This window comes from Mirounga leonina, unplaced genomic scaffold, assembly GCF_011800145.1.
Source record: "Mirounga leonina isolate KUSES-001 unplaced genomic scaffold, KU_Mleo_1.0 Mir_82, whole genome shotgun sequence".
Lineage (NCBI taxonomy): Eukaryota > Metazoa > Chordata > Mammalia > Carnivora > Phocidae > Mirounga > Mirounga leonina.
In genome coordinates, this window is record NW_023270825.1 from 10,078,949 (window position 1) to 10,095,672 (window position 16,724).

The 16,724-nt window shown below is 48.2% G+C and overlaps 1 protein-coding gene across 4 annotated transcripts; it reads right to left on the reverse strand.

Moving 5' to 3' along the window:
• Positions 1-1,099: 1,099 nt before the first annotated feature.
• On the reverse strand, positions 1,100-16,612 carry LOC118002089 (interferon alpha-inducible protein 27, mitochondrial-like). Of its 4 annotated transcripts, none has more exons than XM_034992372.1 (6): positions 16,518-16,612; positions 4,330-4,486; positions 3,209-3,337; positions 2,428-2,457; positions 1,823-1,984; positions 1,100-1,313 (listed from the first exon to the last, which is right to left on the reverse strand). In XM_034992372.1, exons 2-6 carry the CDS (start codon positions 4,457-4,459, stop codon positions 1,231-1,233), a joined length of 534 nt encoding a protein of 177 aa, XP_034848263.1. In that variant the 5' UTR covers positions 4,460-4,486; positions 16,518-16,612; the 3' UTR covers positions 1,100-1,230. The 4 variants fall into 4 exon arrangements, with proteins under 4 accessions (XP_034848263.1, XP_034848264.1, XP_034848262.1 ...); XM_034992373.1 differs by lacking the exon at positions 16,518-16,612 and adding an exon at positions 6,799-6,933 and having other exon boundaries at positions 3,209-3,316; XM_034992371.1 differs by lacking the exon at positions 16,518-16,612 and adding an exon at positions 6,799-6,927.
• Between the last annotated feature and the right edge of the window lie 112 nt (positions 16,613-16,724).

The window sequence follows — 16,724 nt, forward strand, 5'->3', positions numbered from 1 at the left end:
TATCAGGAGGTGGGACCTTTGGGAGATGCTGAGATCATGAGGGTGGAGCCTTCCTGGGTGGGATTAGTGCCCTTACAAAGGAGGCCAGAGGGAGCTCTTGCCCTTCCATGACGTGAGGGCACAGCAAAAAGGGGCCCTCGAAGAAACAACTTCTCACCAGCAACCTAGGGCTGCCAGTGCCTTGATCTCTGACTTCCCAGCTTCTGGAACTGTGAAAAATACATTTCTGTTACTTATAAACCACCCAGTTTATAGGCTTTTTGTTATAGCAGACTAAGACTTTCCATGCCTTCTGCTGGGCCCCGGAGCCCTGGGCTGGCCTCTGGCATGGCACTTAACCAGAGCACAGCATCGATGGCTGTCTACCTGTTGGTCCATCCCCCCAGCAGACTCTCCCAGCTGTCTAGAAAAAGTCCAAGTTCCCCAGCAAGTTCCCTAGCACCTGGCCAGGCTTGACCCACAGCATGTGCCCCAAGAGTTGTGGAAAGGAGGAGCAAATCAGCACATAAGCCAGTTTTCCCATGCTCCGAGTTGGAAGCCATCCTAGCGAAGAGAAGTTTCTCTAAGATCTTGTTCTGGGAGGATGACATTTAGGGACTAGGGCCATGAATTAGAAAGGTCAGAGCCCCCGGCAAACTAGATTTCCCTTCTAGCTGCTGAGGAGAACAGCAAGGGCTGGACGGTGGACTTTAACTTGAGGATGGAGCAGTGACTCATGGGGCCTGGGCCTTCTGAGCCAGGCCACTTAGGACAGAGCCATTAGACCTGCAGCTTGGAGGGATGCCCTCGCTCGCCGGCCCCCAGCCCCCACCCGGTTCCTGACTGCCCAGGAACTGAGCCAAACACCCACCCTGGCTGAGATCTTTGAGGTCATTTGAACCAACTCCCCATGCTGAGAGGGACAAATGAAGGCCACAGAGGAGGTGGCCTACCCCGAGTCACACACAGAGTCACAAGCTGGGCAGGGGCAGCCACCGGTCTGCACATTTTGGCCCATCCCAGCTGACTGCACCCCTACGCCATGTCACTCTGACCATAAGACTGGGAAAGAGGAGTGACCCGACCCCCTGACTTCAAGCCGGAAGGAAGGGATTCAGGAGGGGCTGCAATAACAATTTTTATTCCTTATTTTCCTCAGGGTACAGTTGTCACCCAGGGTTGGTCCCTCCCTGCATCGGGCGGGCCGGTGGCGGCAGGGCTCTTCTCTGCAGGCGGAGAGGCGGGAAACTATTACAGGCCCACCATGCGGGACACGAGCACTGTCCCTGTGGAGCCCAGGATGATTTTGGATGACAGTGAGAGTCCAGCTGCTCCTAGGGGAGAAGCAGAGGGTGAGCAGAGTGGGAAGGAGCCAAGCTCTTCAGAGCTGCAGAACTGGGCCAGCTCCGTGGGACAAAACCGTGAGGTCAAAGACTTCAGGGCCCCTCGGGAGGGTCTGAGGCCCCGGAACCCCAGTCAGCACCCTCCTGTTTCCCAAAGCCCTCAGGATCTCTGCCTTGGGAGGGCAGGGGCCTGCAGCCCTGGGGCATGCACTCCAATGGAGAAAGCCAGAACCGGGAGCTGTCACTCTCCAGGGAAAAAGGCTGAGCCCAGGTGAGGCACACATCCCTGAGGCACCCAGCCAACCCACTGCGGATAGCCAGCCTGAAGCCTGCACACCCCAGGCCAGGGTTCCGTCCCTCCCTCCTGCACCTCCCAGAGAGAACCTGGAGGGTGACACTTAGGGACAGAGACTGAGGGTAGGTGAGGCTAAGATCTGGGCTGGGTCCTGAGGCTCTTGTCCTCCTCACGCTGCACAGCAAGCCCCGCCGGGGACACTTACCCACGGACTGCAGCGTGGCCACCAGGCTGCCGGCGGCGACCCCGCCCCCGTTGGCAACGGCAGCCACGGACATCATCTTGGCCGCCAGCGAGGAGGCGGCGATCCCGGCCCCGGTGAAGCCCACGGCGTTCAGCATGGCGGGCACGGCCGCCGTGGACAGGGCTGTGGGGGGAGGAGCTGGGTTAAGAGGAGGGCTCAGGGGAAGGGACCCCCCCACACACACTCAATCAGGCTCAGGGGGCTTCAGCGGGGGAGGGGGGCCAGGCAAGGGGGTGAACTCTGAGCTCAGGAGAGACTACGGGCATGGCCCATTTCTCAGAGAGGAAACAGGAGTTCGGAAGAGTTCAAAGACACACCCAGGGTCACACAGTGAATGTCCTGTGTGAGAGGAGATGGGGACCCTGCTGGGACTGTGTCCATTGTGCAGTTTCCATGACACCCATGGGTCCAAGCTCCTTGCTGCTTGTTTCCTGTTCCTGGCTTCCTGCCCATCTCCATGGATTCACCTCCTCCCCAACATCTGTACAAGGCCTGGACAAGGATGGTTGCTCCCAGGCTTGGGGGGGCCAGATAAGGACTTGAACCCCTTCCCTGCAGAGACTCACCTCCTCCTATCACAGCTGCTGCAGCTTTGGCTAGAAACCAAAGAACATTCTGTGAGTGGATCCATACTGGCCTCCCCCTGGCTCCCTGAACCTACAGCCCACCTAGGGTGATGGCGCTGCCCATGTTGGAGACGGGAAGAAATGACCTCACCTGAGGCTTCCCTGCTTCATTCAGACATGGGGGATTTCTGGGGAAGGGGACCCTGCAGCCCTGAGCTTGGCAAGGATTGCTAGGGAGTCTGATTCCAGACTCGAATGACTTGTCCCAAATGGATTTGCATGCTTTTTTAACCTGGAGTTATCTGGAGACAGGGTTTGAGGTCCTCGTTCCAGAAAACCCAGTTATCACATAGAGTGTTTTTTTTCAATCTGTGTGTGGCTTGGTCGATGGGGGGCTGTTTGTGGGGAGAGCAGAAATGAATCTTTCTCTTTCTCTCTGCCATCCAAGCCTGATTTGTTTAAAATAAACAAAACAAAATGAAACAAAAACAAACACACCCCTACAGATGTGGCAAAGCAGGCATGCTGCCCTGCATCCCTTCTTGGGTGAACGAGGGATACTTGGCAGAGTGGTTTAGGGCTTGGTGTTGGTCAAGGCGAAGGAACAGGATGCCACGCTCTCTGAACAAGGATGTCAGTTCAGGGTCAATGTTTTCTTAGTGGGAGATTACATAACTTTCTCATATTGTTCAGCAAATCTTTTCAGACTGCAATAAGCCTTCATGGACTCCCTGACTTCCTTGTCAAACTTGCATGTATTGGGTTACCCAGGGCCAGTTACCTCCAACCTTGAAAACAGTCAAGTTCACCATAGGGGATCCCAGCAGGCAGGAGGCTTTCAGTGTCCCCAGCAGGGATCCCAGGGAAGTTGTGGCCTGGCTCAGAGCAGCTGTGGATGACAGGGTGAGTCCTGAGAAAGAACAGAGGGTGAGTGCACAGGGTCGAGGCCCCGTCCTCCCCATTCCATACTATGCTGCTGTTTGTGCTGGGGAAGGAGGGAGGGCCCTGGGTGTCTGCACCAGGAGAGTGACAGCTAAGTGGCAGTGTTTGCAACAATTGGAAGCCAGCACTAAATACTCACTTGGTGACCCTGACAATTTCAAAAACATAGTTCTCAGGGTGGAAAAAGCAATACAATGAGGTCGGCAGCATACTATTCTATACATAAATTAAAACACCTGCAAACAGAAAGCTAACACCCATTTTGCAAAAATACATATGAAAAACAGATACACATTAAGCATATCAGAAAGGTTGACTTTGAGGGAGGGAGTTAATGAAGGCTGGGGGGGGGGGGGCGGTTAAAAAAGAAAATCACAGGCCCAAAATGGCGTCACTTCCGTTAAGGCCCCAAGTGTAAACCAAGACTTAATACCTAACCTGACAGCAGTTTCAGTCCCCCAGGAATATAACCCTTAACCAGTCAACATGGGATTTCCCAGAGAGCACTAGGGAATTTACTGAGGGGCCCTGTCCATTCTCCTTAGGAGGGTGACCTTGCCTAAAACAATGGTTTCTCTCCTAATAATTTCTTTTTTACTGCTCTCTACCTTTTAAAAACTTGAATTTTCTGTAGCCCTTTGGGGCTCCCCTCTCCTTGCTAACTGGGAAGCTGGCCAAATTAATAAACTGACTACTGATAAAGCCAGTTAGATCTTTAAAATGTACTCGATTGAATTCTTGTTATATAACAGAGGCAAAAGGGAAGATAAACAGCGAGAATAAATAGCTAAGACTGGAGAGGGCGCTCACACAAACTAATGAAGAAAATGGGCCCAAACTGAAGAATTTTGTTAAAATCAGGACACGTCAGTGAAAACCAAGGAGGTGAAGCTAGAAGTGGACTCTGTCCCTCCCCATCCATCTCCTCGCCCCCCCACCAGCCCCTCTGGGAGCACTCACCTACGGACACCACCTCTGTGGCTTTGGCCAGGCTCACTGACATTACTTTGGACCCCATTACCTTAGAAGCCAGGGAAGACACTGAAGTGGCTACTGGGAAGAATTCCATGGCGCAGAAAGTGACAAGCATCAACCTGAGTCTAATCTGCAGAGACGGCTGTTGACAAAATTCAACCCAAGAAAATGTGAGGATCTGATTGGCTTTATTCAGCAAATCATGCACATATCGGGCTGAAAGGATTTCAACACCTCCATTTCGACCTCAGTTTTCCTTTCTAATTGACTAGGTTCCTCTTACAGCTTATTTTTTAACTCAGGCAGGAGCCTGGGCGGGCCAAGCCTCCCACGGTGGGAACCGAAACTACCCCTCCACTCCCCAGCAATAAAGACCCAAGGCAATGACCTTCACTGCCCATCTGCAGTACGCACCGATTTTGTCCCACATTTTCCTTATGTAAACCTGGCAATATTTTCAGCACTTTGGAGACAGCCTTTGGGACACTGGTCCACTGTCTTCCCTGCGTTGGCCTCACTAAAATAAATCCCTTTCTTGTGTCACCCCTGCTCTCTCTCTCTCTGCCTTTGGATTTTGTCAGCGGCGAGTGGCTGAGCCTGATGCTCTTGCACCCTGCCCCCTGCCCCCTGGTCACAGGGCAGCAGTCCATGCAGCAAGCAGAGAGATGCTCTGAGAAGCTACGCAAAAATGAAGGCTTTCCTAAGAAGGAAAAGGTGAGGTAAGGCATCAACAGCAAAAGAAAAGAAAGGATTGCTTCAGGCCAGGACACCAGGGAGAAATGCAGGTGGCAGACGACCTCACTAGTGCTGAGCCGGACATGTCAGGTGGACTTTCTTTTTTTTTAATTTTTATTTATTTATTTATTTATTTATTTATTTATTTATTTATTTATTATTTTTATTATTTTTATTTTTTATTTTTTTATTTTTTTTTAATTTTTTTTTTATATTTATTTTCAGGTGGACTTTCAAAAGGTCACCTTCCTGGGAGAGGTTGACATTGTGATGAAGTCTTGGTGTGCTGTGGTGGGGGGGCAAATGACTCCAATGTGGGCTTATTTCTTTTTGAACGGGGTGGAGCTTTGATGGGGGGAGGGGACACCCGAAGTGGGGGTCATGCCCACAACTTTGAAAAACTCGAGGGGCTCCAATGGGGACAGAGAGACCGCTCTGAGCTTGTCAGGGCAGCAGGTCAGGAAAGGGTCCTGGAAAGGATTAAGGGAGGGTAGGAAGTGGCCTTTCTTTCTCCAGGCGGGCTGCTTCCTTCCTCCCACCTCCCAAACTGCAGTGCCAACTTCTTAGCTCTTTCTGGGACTTTCTTAAGTTTCCACAGAGCAGTTTATTTTTTTTTTTTTTAAGATTTTTATTTATTTGGCAGAGAGAGAGAGAGCACAAGCAGGGGGAGCAGCAGAGGGAGAGGGAGAAGCACGCTCCCCGCTGAGCAGGGAGCCCGATGCGGGGCTCGATCCCAGGACCCTGAGATCATGACCGGAGCCCAAGGCAGACGCTTAACCAACTGAGCCACCCAGGTGTCCCTCCAGAGAGCTGTTTAAAAGGCACCAGAATTAGGAAATAAGAACCAATTATGTTTTAAGGCACACACTGTCGTCAAGTTTCTCTGGGTTCCTGTTCTCATGCCATCCCCGACGAGGGAAACAAAGGCAAGAAAAACGTAGCTTAAATTCAATCTCCTTACAGCTTGTAGCTCACTGATAGATACCTGAAATGTGCAGCATGACATGACTCCAGGAATTCATAGCTGCCTCAATGCCTTCATGTTTGTTTTATTACAGACTAAAAGTAACCCTAGCTTAACAGCAGCTAGTCCCTCGAGGTCCTGAAAGCCTTGCTTCCAAACTCCTTAGAGACTTATACTATCCCTATCCCCACTTATTAAAAAGTATATAATAATCAGTCACTCCTCCCAATCCCGTGCAGCTCTTCCTGCCTATGGGTCCTGTCCCTGTGCTATGAAATAACACCTTTTTGCACCATAAAACGTCTCAAGACTTCTTTCTCGACTGGTGGGCTCAGCGATCCCCCATCATCCTCACTTAAGACAATGAGAACAAAGAGATTACTATCCCCATTTTATAGATGAGCAAAGGCCTCTGGCACAGAGCGGGCAAGTGATTTGCCCCAAGTCCAGCTGCTTCCAAAGCCTGGGCTTGGAATGTCTCTGATTTGGTTCCTCCTGACACTTGTCTTTTTCCTCTGCTTAGCCCACTTCCACCCAGGCTTGAACACGGCTTATCATCCCAGAGTCCCACAGCCAAAGGGCAGGTGTGGGCTAGAGTTCCCTTCCCTCCCTCCTGACTGACCTCATGAAAAACAAAAGAGCCTTCTGGGAGCAGATTCACATGGGCTTCCCTTGCATGCACTGAGCCCACCACCCACCAGAGGCTGGAGGCCACGGAAGAGAGAGCAGCCTCTGTCCACCCCTCCCTGTCTTACCTAGAAGCAGATTTTCTATGTAATAGACTCCAAAGTCTGAGCTTGGATGTGTTTTCCAGAAGATCTGACTCTGGATATTTATAACAACTCCCTCTTTGACTGGAGCACAGCCAATGAGATAGGTTTTGCTTACTGGAAACTGGAAACCGAAACTGGAAACCAGAACTGGAAACCGAAACTGGAAACCAAAACAAGAATTGTTACTCAGGTTTTGGGGCTGGCCAAGTAATAGAAATTGACTGGGGGGGGGGGGGGGATTGGATGTAGAGAGCAAGATGAGCCACTCATGTCAAGCAGTAATGTCAGCAGCCAAGGGCGTTGCCTCTAAGACCAGACATCACCCAAAACCAGCACAGGCTGATGACACATCCAGAACTGAGAACTAGCAGAGCCAGAAGTCTGCCAGGGTCCAAGACTGATTAAATCCCTTGAAAAGGGGAGGATTTTTTTTTTTAAGATTTTATTTATTTATTTGACAGAGAGAGACACAGCGAAAGAGGGAACACAAGCAGTGGGAGTGGGAGAGGGAGAAGAAGACTTCCCGCCGAGCAGGGAGCCCGATGCGGGGCTCGATCCCAGGACCCTGGGATCATGACCTGAGCCGAAGGCAGACGCTTAACGACTGAGCCACTCAGGCGCCCTAAAAAGGGGAGGATTTTTGTAGCAAACTGGGTACACCCCCTTTTTTTTTTTTTAAGATTATTTATTTGAGAGAAAGAGAGCACAAGAGCACGAGAGGGCAAATGCAGGGAAGGGCAGACGGAGACAGAGAAAGAATTCTCAAGCAGACACCCAGCTGAGCATGGAGCCCGACACAGGCCTCCATGTGGGGCTTGATGTGGGGTTTGATCCAACAGCCCTGAGATTGTGACCTAAGCCAAAACCAAGAGTTGGAGGCTCAACCCACTGAGCCACCCAGGTGCCTCTTGTTCATTAACTTTTTACCTCTTGTCCTATCTTGTTTGTTGTATCTTATACTTTGCTTTGTGTGCCGTGTTAAGAAGCCAAAGTAACCACATAGTTAAATGTCATTGAGTTTGGAATCCTGAACCTACTTCATAATTGCATTAACTTTGCTTTGTAATTGAATAAAGTTGGCATTGTGGAAAGACACACTCATGTGTGCTTTCATAGTGTACTTGTGCCATGGAAGTTCTAGGCAAGGGTTTTATTTATTTTTAAAAAATGTCATTTATTTATTTGACAGAGAGAGAGAGACAGCAAGAGAGGGAACACAAGCAGGGGGAGCACCAGAGGGAGAGGGAGAAGCAGACTCCCCGCTGAGTAGGGAGCCCGATGCGGGACTCAATCCCCGGACCCTGAGATCATGACCGGAGCCGAAGGCAGACGCTTAACCCACTGAGCCACCCAGGTGCCCCAGGCAAGGGATTTATTGGGGCTTATGCTCGAGCAACAAGGAGACAGCACGAAAGAAAGGATCCTTCAGGCTGAACAAAGGCCAGGGAAAGTTTTTAAAGAGGCCAAGGTGGGAAAGGAGTGACATCTAAGCATATAGCGGGGAGAGATACAAGAAGTTGAGTATGCAGGTGCACTGGACAGAGCATGCTTTGTCATGCATCGTGTGTCTCATGAGCATGTTAAATCTCCACCCCTGGGTGTGATTTTTAGTATTATAATGAGGGATAACATTGGTGGAAAGTCAGTGTTGGGGTCAACCTCGGTGCAGACTGGTTTGGTTGGGTCTTTGCCAGGCTTCCTAGTCAAGTCCCCTCTTTGGTAGGCATCCTGCTTCCACATTCCTGCAAGATACGCTGCTCAAGGGGCATAGGGTTTCTGCTATCCAGGAATGCTGGGCGTCAGGATTGAGGGGACCCAAATCCAGTCCCTGCTCTGTCTCAAAACCATTGTCACTTTGAAGGCCTCCCTTCTCTTCTTGCCTTGAATTGTTTGAAAGTAAGGTAATCTCTACATAAGAAACCTTTACCTACAACACAGAGCAAACTACGTTAACATACCTGCCTGTAACTCTCAAACACAATCTAGAGCTTAAACTGTACCCAAGGTAATAATCGATATTGTTTAAAGCTCTATAAGGAACTTAAAAAATGCAACTGATACCAACCCAAAAGCAGGTGACAACCCAGTGACTGCAACCAAGGACTTGGTCAAGGCAGACAGATAACCCCGCAATTAGAGCCTAAAATCTTCTCTCAAGAATTATAATCAACCTTTGATTTTATGTGCTTAAACTTTGAGGCTGATTTCTCCTTCCTTTCACCTTTAAAATTCCTCCCCTGCATGGAGGTGGTAAGATGGTTGGTTGTCTGGGACATTAGCCTGCCATCTTCTTGGCTAGTGGGCTTTCTCAAATAAATTGTATGCCTTGCTTCAACAACTTGTCACTCAACTTATTGGACGGTCCTGAGGTGAGCAGCTCGATCGCGGGTTCAGTAACCCTGTCAGGGGTACAGAGGAGGGTCTTAGTGTCCCTGCAGAAGTTGTTTCTTAAGTAACTTTTATTTAAAATAGTCAATATACCCACATGGCACATTTTGTGGCAGCCTGCCTTTGGTCCCTACACCAGCCAAGGGAAACATCAAGTTATTATAGAGAGGATCTGGTCACTGTATCCACCACCATCAGCTAATATAAAGTGCTTTGTCATTTAATTCGGGGATAGGATGTACTGTCTGCATAATACAGTTCATAACAAATCTGATCGAAGTTCTAGAACAAAAGGATAAATACTGATTTCTAATAAAGACAAGAAGGTGGTTTTCAGAATAATATTAATCCTTGCAGTGGCCGACGTTCAGTTATTCAGAAAGCCTCTACTGAAGGCTGGCCCATCACGCCAGACACTGATCCAGGCACTGAGACAGCACAAGACCCAAACGAGATCAAAGTACCTGTCCTCACAGTTTACAAGTCAGCAGGAGGGAGGGAGGGGGGATGAAACCAGATAAACAACTGTAAAGTCACACAGTCTATTATTTGAAGAAGTACCAAGGCAAAAGGAAGTGAAGGTATGAGCCAAGCAGAATTATGGGGGGGAAGTCCTTCCTGGTAGAAGGAACAAAGATGGCAAAGAGCCAGGTATGAGAGGAACAGGGAGGAGGCCAGTGTGGCTACAGCAGGTGGTTGAGAGAGAGAGGTAGGAGCTAAAGTCAGAAGCTGACAGGGAGCCAGGCCATGTGGGGCCTCATAAGCCATTGCAAGGACTTGGTCTTAGTCTCTGAGCAAAATGGGAAGGTCTTGCAGAGGCGGACAGAGAAATGGCACCATCGGGTTCACGATAGCTGTTGCATTGAGAACAGACTGAAAAGGTGTGCTGGAAAGTGGAACATTTGACTCTTCAGAGTTTAAGGATCTTTTTGGTTAAGTCCTTGGGTTTCTCGGGGCCAAACTAATACCTAATTGGGATGTGCTGCTGGGTGGGGGTTGTGCAGTGTTTTATAGTGTACTTCGTTTCATGGAAATTTTCTTGAGGCTGGTGGGTGACGTAGTTCAATTTAACCTGTTTGATGACCAACTTATCCTAACACAGGAGTCTTTGGGTTTGGGGGCGATTGCTCTAATAGCTCTTAGGTTCGCGACCCGTGCCCACCAATTTTTGTGGCTTTTTGGCTTTGGAGATCCCCGTTAGCAATAGCCTTTATCTACATAAAATAAGACAAACATATGCATCTCGGCACACCAACAGTACCCAAGAAATGTTACTGTGACTGGCCAAGAGAAATTGCTGTGCACGCCACCAGCAATTCTCAGCGTGGACTAACCCAGAAGACTAGTAAATGGGGACTGCACACTAGAGCTGGGGAAGGAATCCCCAACAACCAGGGAATTGTGAACTGAACCAAGGGACTGGGGACTCAGGTTCTGGGCAGAACTGTCTGCCAGCTGAAGCTGACCTGCTAAACCCAGGACTGGAGAGCGAATCTGATGGGGAGCTCAATGCAGAGAGCAGAGCTCAGAACTGAAAGGAATTTAGCCCTAGTCCTACACGGCAGCATGGGTTGGTGGTGAACAGCATGACGTTCTGGTTAATGACATGGAAACGTGCAGTAAAAGCTTCCATTCCATTTGGCTCAGAAATTTTGCTTTTTGGAATTCTTTTTAAGAAAAGAATCAGACACGCACACAAAAATGTCAGCACATGAATGGTTATCACGGTGTTACTGATGACAGCAAATGTTTGAAACAGGAAATCAAGTCAATAAAATGTTGTACCTCCACATAATACAATTCTACGCAGCCACTGATCATGGAGGCAAAGGCAGGTTTGCCACAATGTGAAAGAAGCCTGAGCTCAGGGACCCTTTCCTGCGCTGGCTCCTTCTAAGATCCCGAGAGCGATTCTTTTTTTTTTTTTTTTTTTAAAGATTTTATTTATTTATTTGACAGAGAAAGACACAGCGAGAGAGGGAACACAAATGGGGAGTGGGAGAGGGAGAAGCAGACTCCCTGCCGAGCAGGGAGCCCGATGCGGGACTCGATCCAGGGACTCCAGGATCATGACCTGAGCCGAAGGCAGTCGCTTAACCAACTGAGCCACCCAGGCGCCCCCGAGAGCGATTCTTGCCATGTGTTCACATCACTATCCTCATTATTTGCAAAGGTAGGATATTCTAATATTTGCAAAGGTAGGATATTCTAAGAGTAATTGGTTAAAACTGCTGTCTCTTCTCAATCTGACTTCCCTCTGCCATACTTCCCCAGTTTTGGATATTATACTGCCACTGGGATGTTGTATTGTAATGATAATTTTTTAAAGAGTTCTCCCTCCGCAATTATGTAAGCGTCAGGCTTCTAAAACTTGGATCTGTCCCCATTTATAGATTTAGATTTATTGACATGGGGAATTGCTCATTAGGTACTGTTGAGAAAAAGAGGCACCTTATCAGATGGTGGTAAAGAAACACCAAATTACTGTGTTTATATGTATGTACTCTGTGGTTTTTATGTTTTAATGCATGGTGCTTGGAGCTTCTTCAGAGGTCTGGGCAAGGCATTAGGTGAATTATGATGACTCAGGTGTAAGTTATTTTTACTATCTGAGTGGGAAACAGAGGTTTTTTATTATTTTTTTAATTTAAATTCAACTAATTAACATACAGTGTATTAATTTCAGAGGTAGAGTTCAGTGATTCATCAGTTGCATAGAACACCCAGTGCTCATTACATCACCTGCCCTCCTTAATGCCCATCACCCGGTTACCCATCCCTCCAACCCCCTCCACTCCAGCAACCCTCAGTTTGTTTCCTCAGATTAAGAGTCTCTTATGGTTTGTCTCCCTCTCTGGTTTCGTCTTGTTTCATTTTTCCCTCCCTTCCCCTATGATCCTGTCTTGTTTCTCAAATTCCTCATATCAGTGAGATCATATGATAATTGTCTTTCTCTGATTGATTTATTTCGCTTAGCATAATACCCTCTAGTTCCATCCACATCGCTGCAAATGGCAAGAGCTCATTTTTTTGATGGCTGAGTAATATTCCATTGCATATATATACACATTTTCTTTATCCATTCACCTGTTGATAGACATCTAGGCTCTTTCCACAGTTTGGCTATTGTGGACATTGCTGCTATAAACATTGGGGTGGGGCGCCCAGGTGGCTCAGTCGTTAAGCGTCTGCCTTCAGCTCAGGTCATGATCCCAGGGTCCTGGGATCGAGCCCCGCATCGGGCTCCCTGCTCGGCGGGAAGCCTGCTTCTCCCTCTCCCGCTCCCCCTGCTTGTGTTCCTGCTCTCGCTATCTCTCTCTGTCAAATAAATAAATAAAATCTTTAAAAAAAAATAAACATTGGGGTGCATGTACCCCTTCAGATCACTACATTTGTATCTATGGGGTAAATACCTAGTAGTGCAATTGCTGGGTCGTAGGGTAGCTCTATTTTTGACTTTTTGAGTCCGTACTGTTTTCCAGAGTGGCTGCACCAGCGTGCATTCCCACCAACAGTGTAGGAGGGTTCCCCTTTCTCCGCATCCCCACCAACATCTGCCGTTTCCTGACTTGTTAATTTTAGCCATTCTGACTGGCGTGAGGCGGTATCTCATTGAGGTTTTGATTTGGATTTCCCTGATGCCGAGGATGTTGGGCATTTGGGAACAGTTTCTGCACTGCTGCAACCACGTCTGACACCAGATGTGTGGGCTGTTCCGTAGCAAACAATGCTCCATTTCTCTGTGGACAGCAGTTCAGTGTCCTGCAATTCAACGCAATTCTGACACTAACTGCAGTTAACCCCACAGGTTAAGGGCTCAGGGTCATAAGACTGCCTCCCTTAGATGCTAATCCTAAGAAATGGGTCCCAGGTTACCCACAAGTTCTGTCCACCTTGGCTACACATTGGGAGTTCCCATGACCCCCTCCTTGGGTTGGACAATTTGCTAGAAAGGCTCACAGAACTTGGGAAAATGCTTGACTTACTATTACTGATTGATTACAAAGTTTATTAAAGTACAAATGAGCAGTCGGATGAAAAATTATATAGGGTGAGGTCCTGAACACAGGAACTTCTTTCTGTCCCATGGTTTGGGTGTGCCACCCTTCCAGCCCATGGATGGATGTGTTCTTTTTTTTTTTTTTAAAGATTTTATTTATTTATTTGAGAGAGAATGAGAGAGAGCACATGAGAGGGGGGGAGGGTCAGAGGGAGAAGCAGACTCCCTGCGGAGCAGGGAGCCCGATGCGGGGACTCGATCCAGGGACTCTAGGATCATGACCTGAGCCGAAGGCAGTCGCTTAACCAACTGAGCCACCCAGGCGCCCTGGATGTGTTCTTGTTTACTACCCCGGAAGTTCTGAGAACCCCACATTTTAGGGACTTTATGCTTCCTCACGTAAGCATGATCAACTCAGTTTTCTCTCCCGTTCCCCTCCTTGGAGGTTGGGGCTTAAAGTTCCAAGCTTCTAATCATGGCTTGGGGTTTCTGGTGACCAGCCCCCACCCAGGGGCCCACTAAGAATCATCCCATTAGAACAAAAGATGTTCCTGTCACCCAGGAAATTCCAAAGGATTTAGGAGCTCTGTGTAAGATACTCCACATACTCAACCTCTAATCACGCCCTCCTTCCTAATCTCCGGAAACCATTAATCTGTTCTCCATCCTGTAATTTTGTCCTTTGATGTACCATAGGTTTTCCCCCCAGCTTTATTGAGATATAATTGGCATACAAATTTCGTAGGTTTAAGGTGTACAACATAATGACTTAATATATGTATATATTACAAAATAATAACCACACACCATAGTTTAACCATCCATCTATATCATAGGACATTTTGGTTGTTTCCAGTTTGGGCTGTAACAAAAAAAGCTGCAATGAACTATGAACAGGAGCTATGTGACAAAGTCAGTACTCGTCACTTCTGGTGCTGGGTTTAACTATAAAAGTGGGCACGGGGAACCAGCCCTCAAGCTAAGGTCAACGGCTTTCTCATTCATTCTTTCAACAAACACCCATGACTCACTACGTCAGCCAGACACTGACTAGGCATGTTAGGGAATACCAAGATGAATCTGAAGGAAATTCTTTGAGGTACTTGTAATCTAGGAGAACTAAGACAAGAAAGTAAATCTCCCAATCTAACGCAGAGCTGAAAGTGCTACACTCCATAGAGAACAAGCTGGGAGTTCTGAAGAAGGAGATGCTTGTTGAAATAAATTATTTTAATACTTATTTAACTTCAGCCACAAGTTGTAAGCAATGTTCTGCAAGGAAATCCTTTCTCTCTCGGCCTCTTCAATTTCAATCCTTTCATACTTAGAACTAGATATTGAGCTAAGTGTCATGAAACTCGTTTGGAGACAATTTCGTTGTCAGGTCTAACACTCTCTAAGGAACCTGCTTTGGAGAGCAAGGAAACTGTGCACTTACTGTTTTCTTCTCCCTCTTTGTGCCTCCACTAAAACTGACTCAGAAAGAATGCCATTTTAAAGATTTTTTTTTTAAATATATTTATTTGACAGAGAGAGAGAGAGCGAGAGCAGGATCACAAGCAGGGAGAGCAGGAGAGGGAGAAGCAGGCTTCCCGCCGAGCAGGGAGCCCGATGCGGGGCTTGATCCCAGGACCCTGGGATCATGACCTGAGCCGAAGGCAGACTCTTAATGACTGAGCCACCCAGGCGCCCCGAAAGAATGCCATTTTGAAATATCATCCATAATAATCAAGGGGAAAACACCCCCTCATATCGTGAAAAAATAATGAATAAACAAAAACACCATCTAATCTGATGTCAAAATTTCCATCTCACATGCAAATTTCTAACTTCTCCCTTTTCCCCAGCTTAGGTCTGATCCAGACTCTGAGACATAGAGCTGGGAAAAGGGGAGGTAATCTGCTCCTCATCCCTCTTTCGTCTACTTCCTCTCCTTCTGGCTACTTCCTCTCCATACGGCTGCTTTCAACTGCCCAAAGCCATAAGAGATAAAGGGGCGAAAAGCTATTTTAACTTAGCTGGTGCTGTTTGCAAATCTTTCTTGCCTGTCCAATAGAGTTGTCTCCTCCAACATGGAGGATGTCCAAACAAAAGCTACTCTTTTCTCTCCTAGAATGCTGTGATGGTTAACTTTATGTGTCCACTGTGCCTGGAAATTTGGTCAAACGTTATTCTAGATGTTTCTGTGAAGGTGTTTTTGGGACGAGATTAACATTTAAATCTGTGGACTCTGAGTAAAGCAGATTACCTTCCACAGTGTGGGTGGGCCCCATCCAACCAGTTGAAGGCTTTAATAAAACAAAGACTGACATCCTCTGAGCAAGAAGGGATTCTGCCAGTTGACTGTCTTTGGACTCTTCCCCGAGTCTTCACCCTGCTGGCCTACCTCACCCAAGTTTGGTTATGTCAAGCCTCTGCAATCACTCTGGGCCAATTTCTTAAGACAAATTTCTCTCTCTGTATATACATATTCTGTTGTCTCTGTTTCTCTGGAGAACCCTGACTAATACAGATGCTTTTGCCAGTTTTTCAGAGACCTCCACTGAGAATCTCCACCATGCCCCATTTTGACCCCAAGTCCCACTGCAGGGGCCCTATTTCTAGCCCGTTTCTGCTGAGGACCCTTTTGCCACCAAACAGCCCAGTTAGGTAAGGTTCTGTCAGGACAACGCTGCAATCCTCCAAGGTGTGTAACTAGCCCAGAGGGGACAGGAACCCCTGTCCTGCCATGTAGGGACATGCAGCCCTTCCTCCTCACTCTGCCATGTGGACAGCTTCAGTCTCTAGTCATCAGACTTCTTCAGACACTACTCGGGCACAGGCTTTACGCACCCAGGCCCTTGGGGACACACTGGCAAGTTCCCTCAAGAAATTAGTTAAGTTCTGTCCCATGGTGGCTGCAAGGCAGGGTGAGGAGGCTCACTTGACCTAAACTTTATGAATTCCTTTAGGACTTCTCAAGGTCACCAGCCAGAGACAGCATATGGGAAAGGTTTCCCAGATGGCGTGGTGACGCCCACATCGAAAAGGTGACTGTCTACTGTGAAGCTGATTTCTCTGCATATAACAAAGGACCCCGTTGAGCTTGGCAATGAAAGCGCGAGCTTTGGAGTCAGGCGGACCTAGCCTAACCATCAATGAACAATAGGTGAGGCATGAAAAAAAACCAGAGAAAACAGCACCTCTGATACAGGCTGGTTGGATTGTAAATTAGATGCTAAAATGTTTGCAAGGCTCCAGGCACACAGTAGGTACTTCATTCGTGGACAGCCACTGCACTAAAACTAGACCAAGAATAGAAGAAAACGCGTACCGGTGCACGAGCTGGCACTGAGCCGGATGCTGAACCGCCGAATCACCTGCTCCTTCTGCTACCTAAGCCCGGGAGGAGAACCGCCAGCCCAACCTCACTCAGCCTTGCTACTTCTCACCACTCTCTCTGCGCCTGCGCTCCGGATATCTGCGATCCGCCGCGGCGGCAGCGAATCACGCGGCGGCAGCGAATCACGCGGCGGCGTCT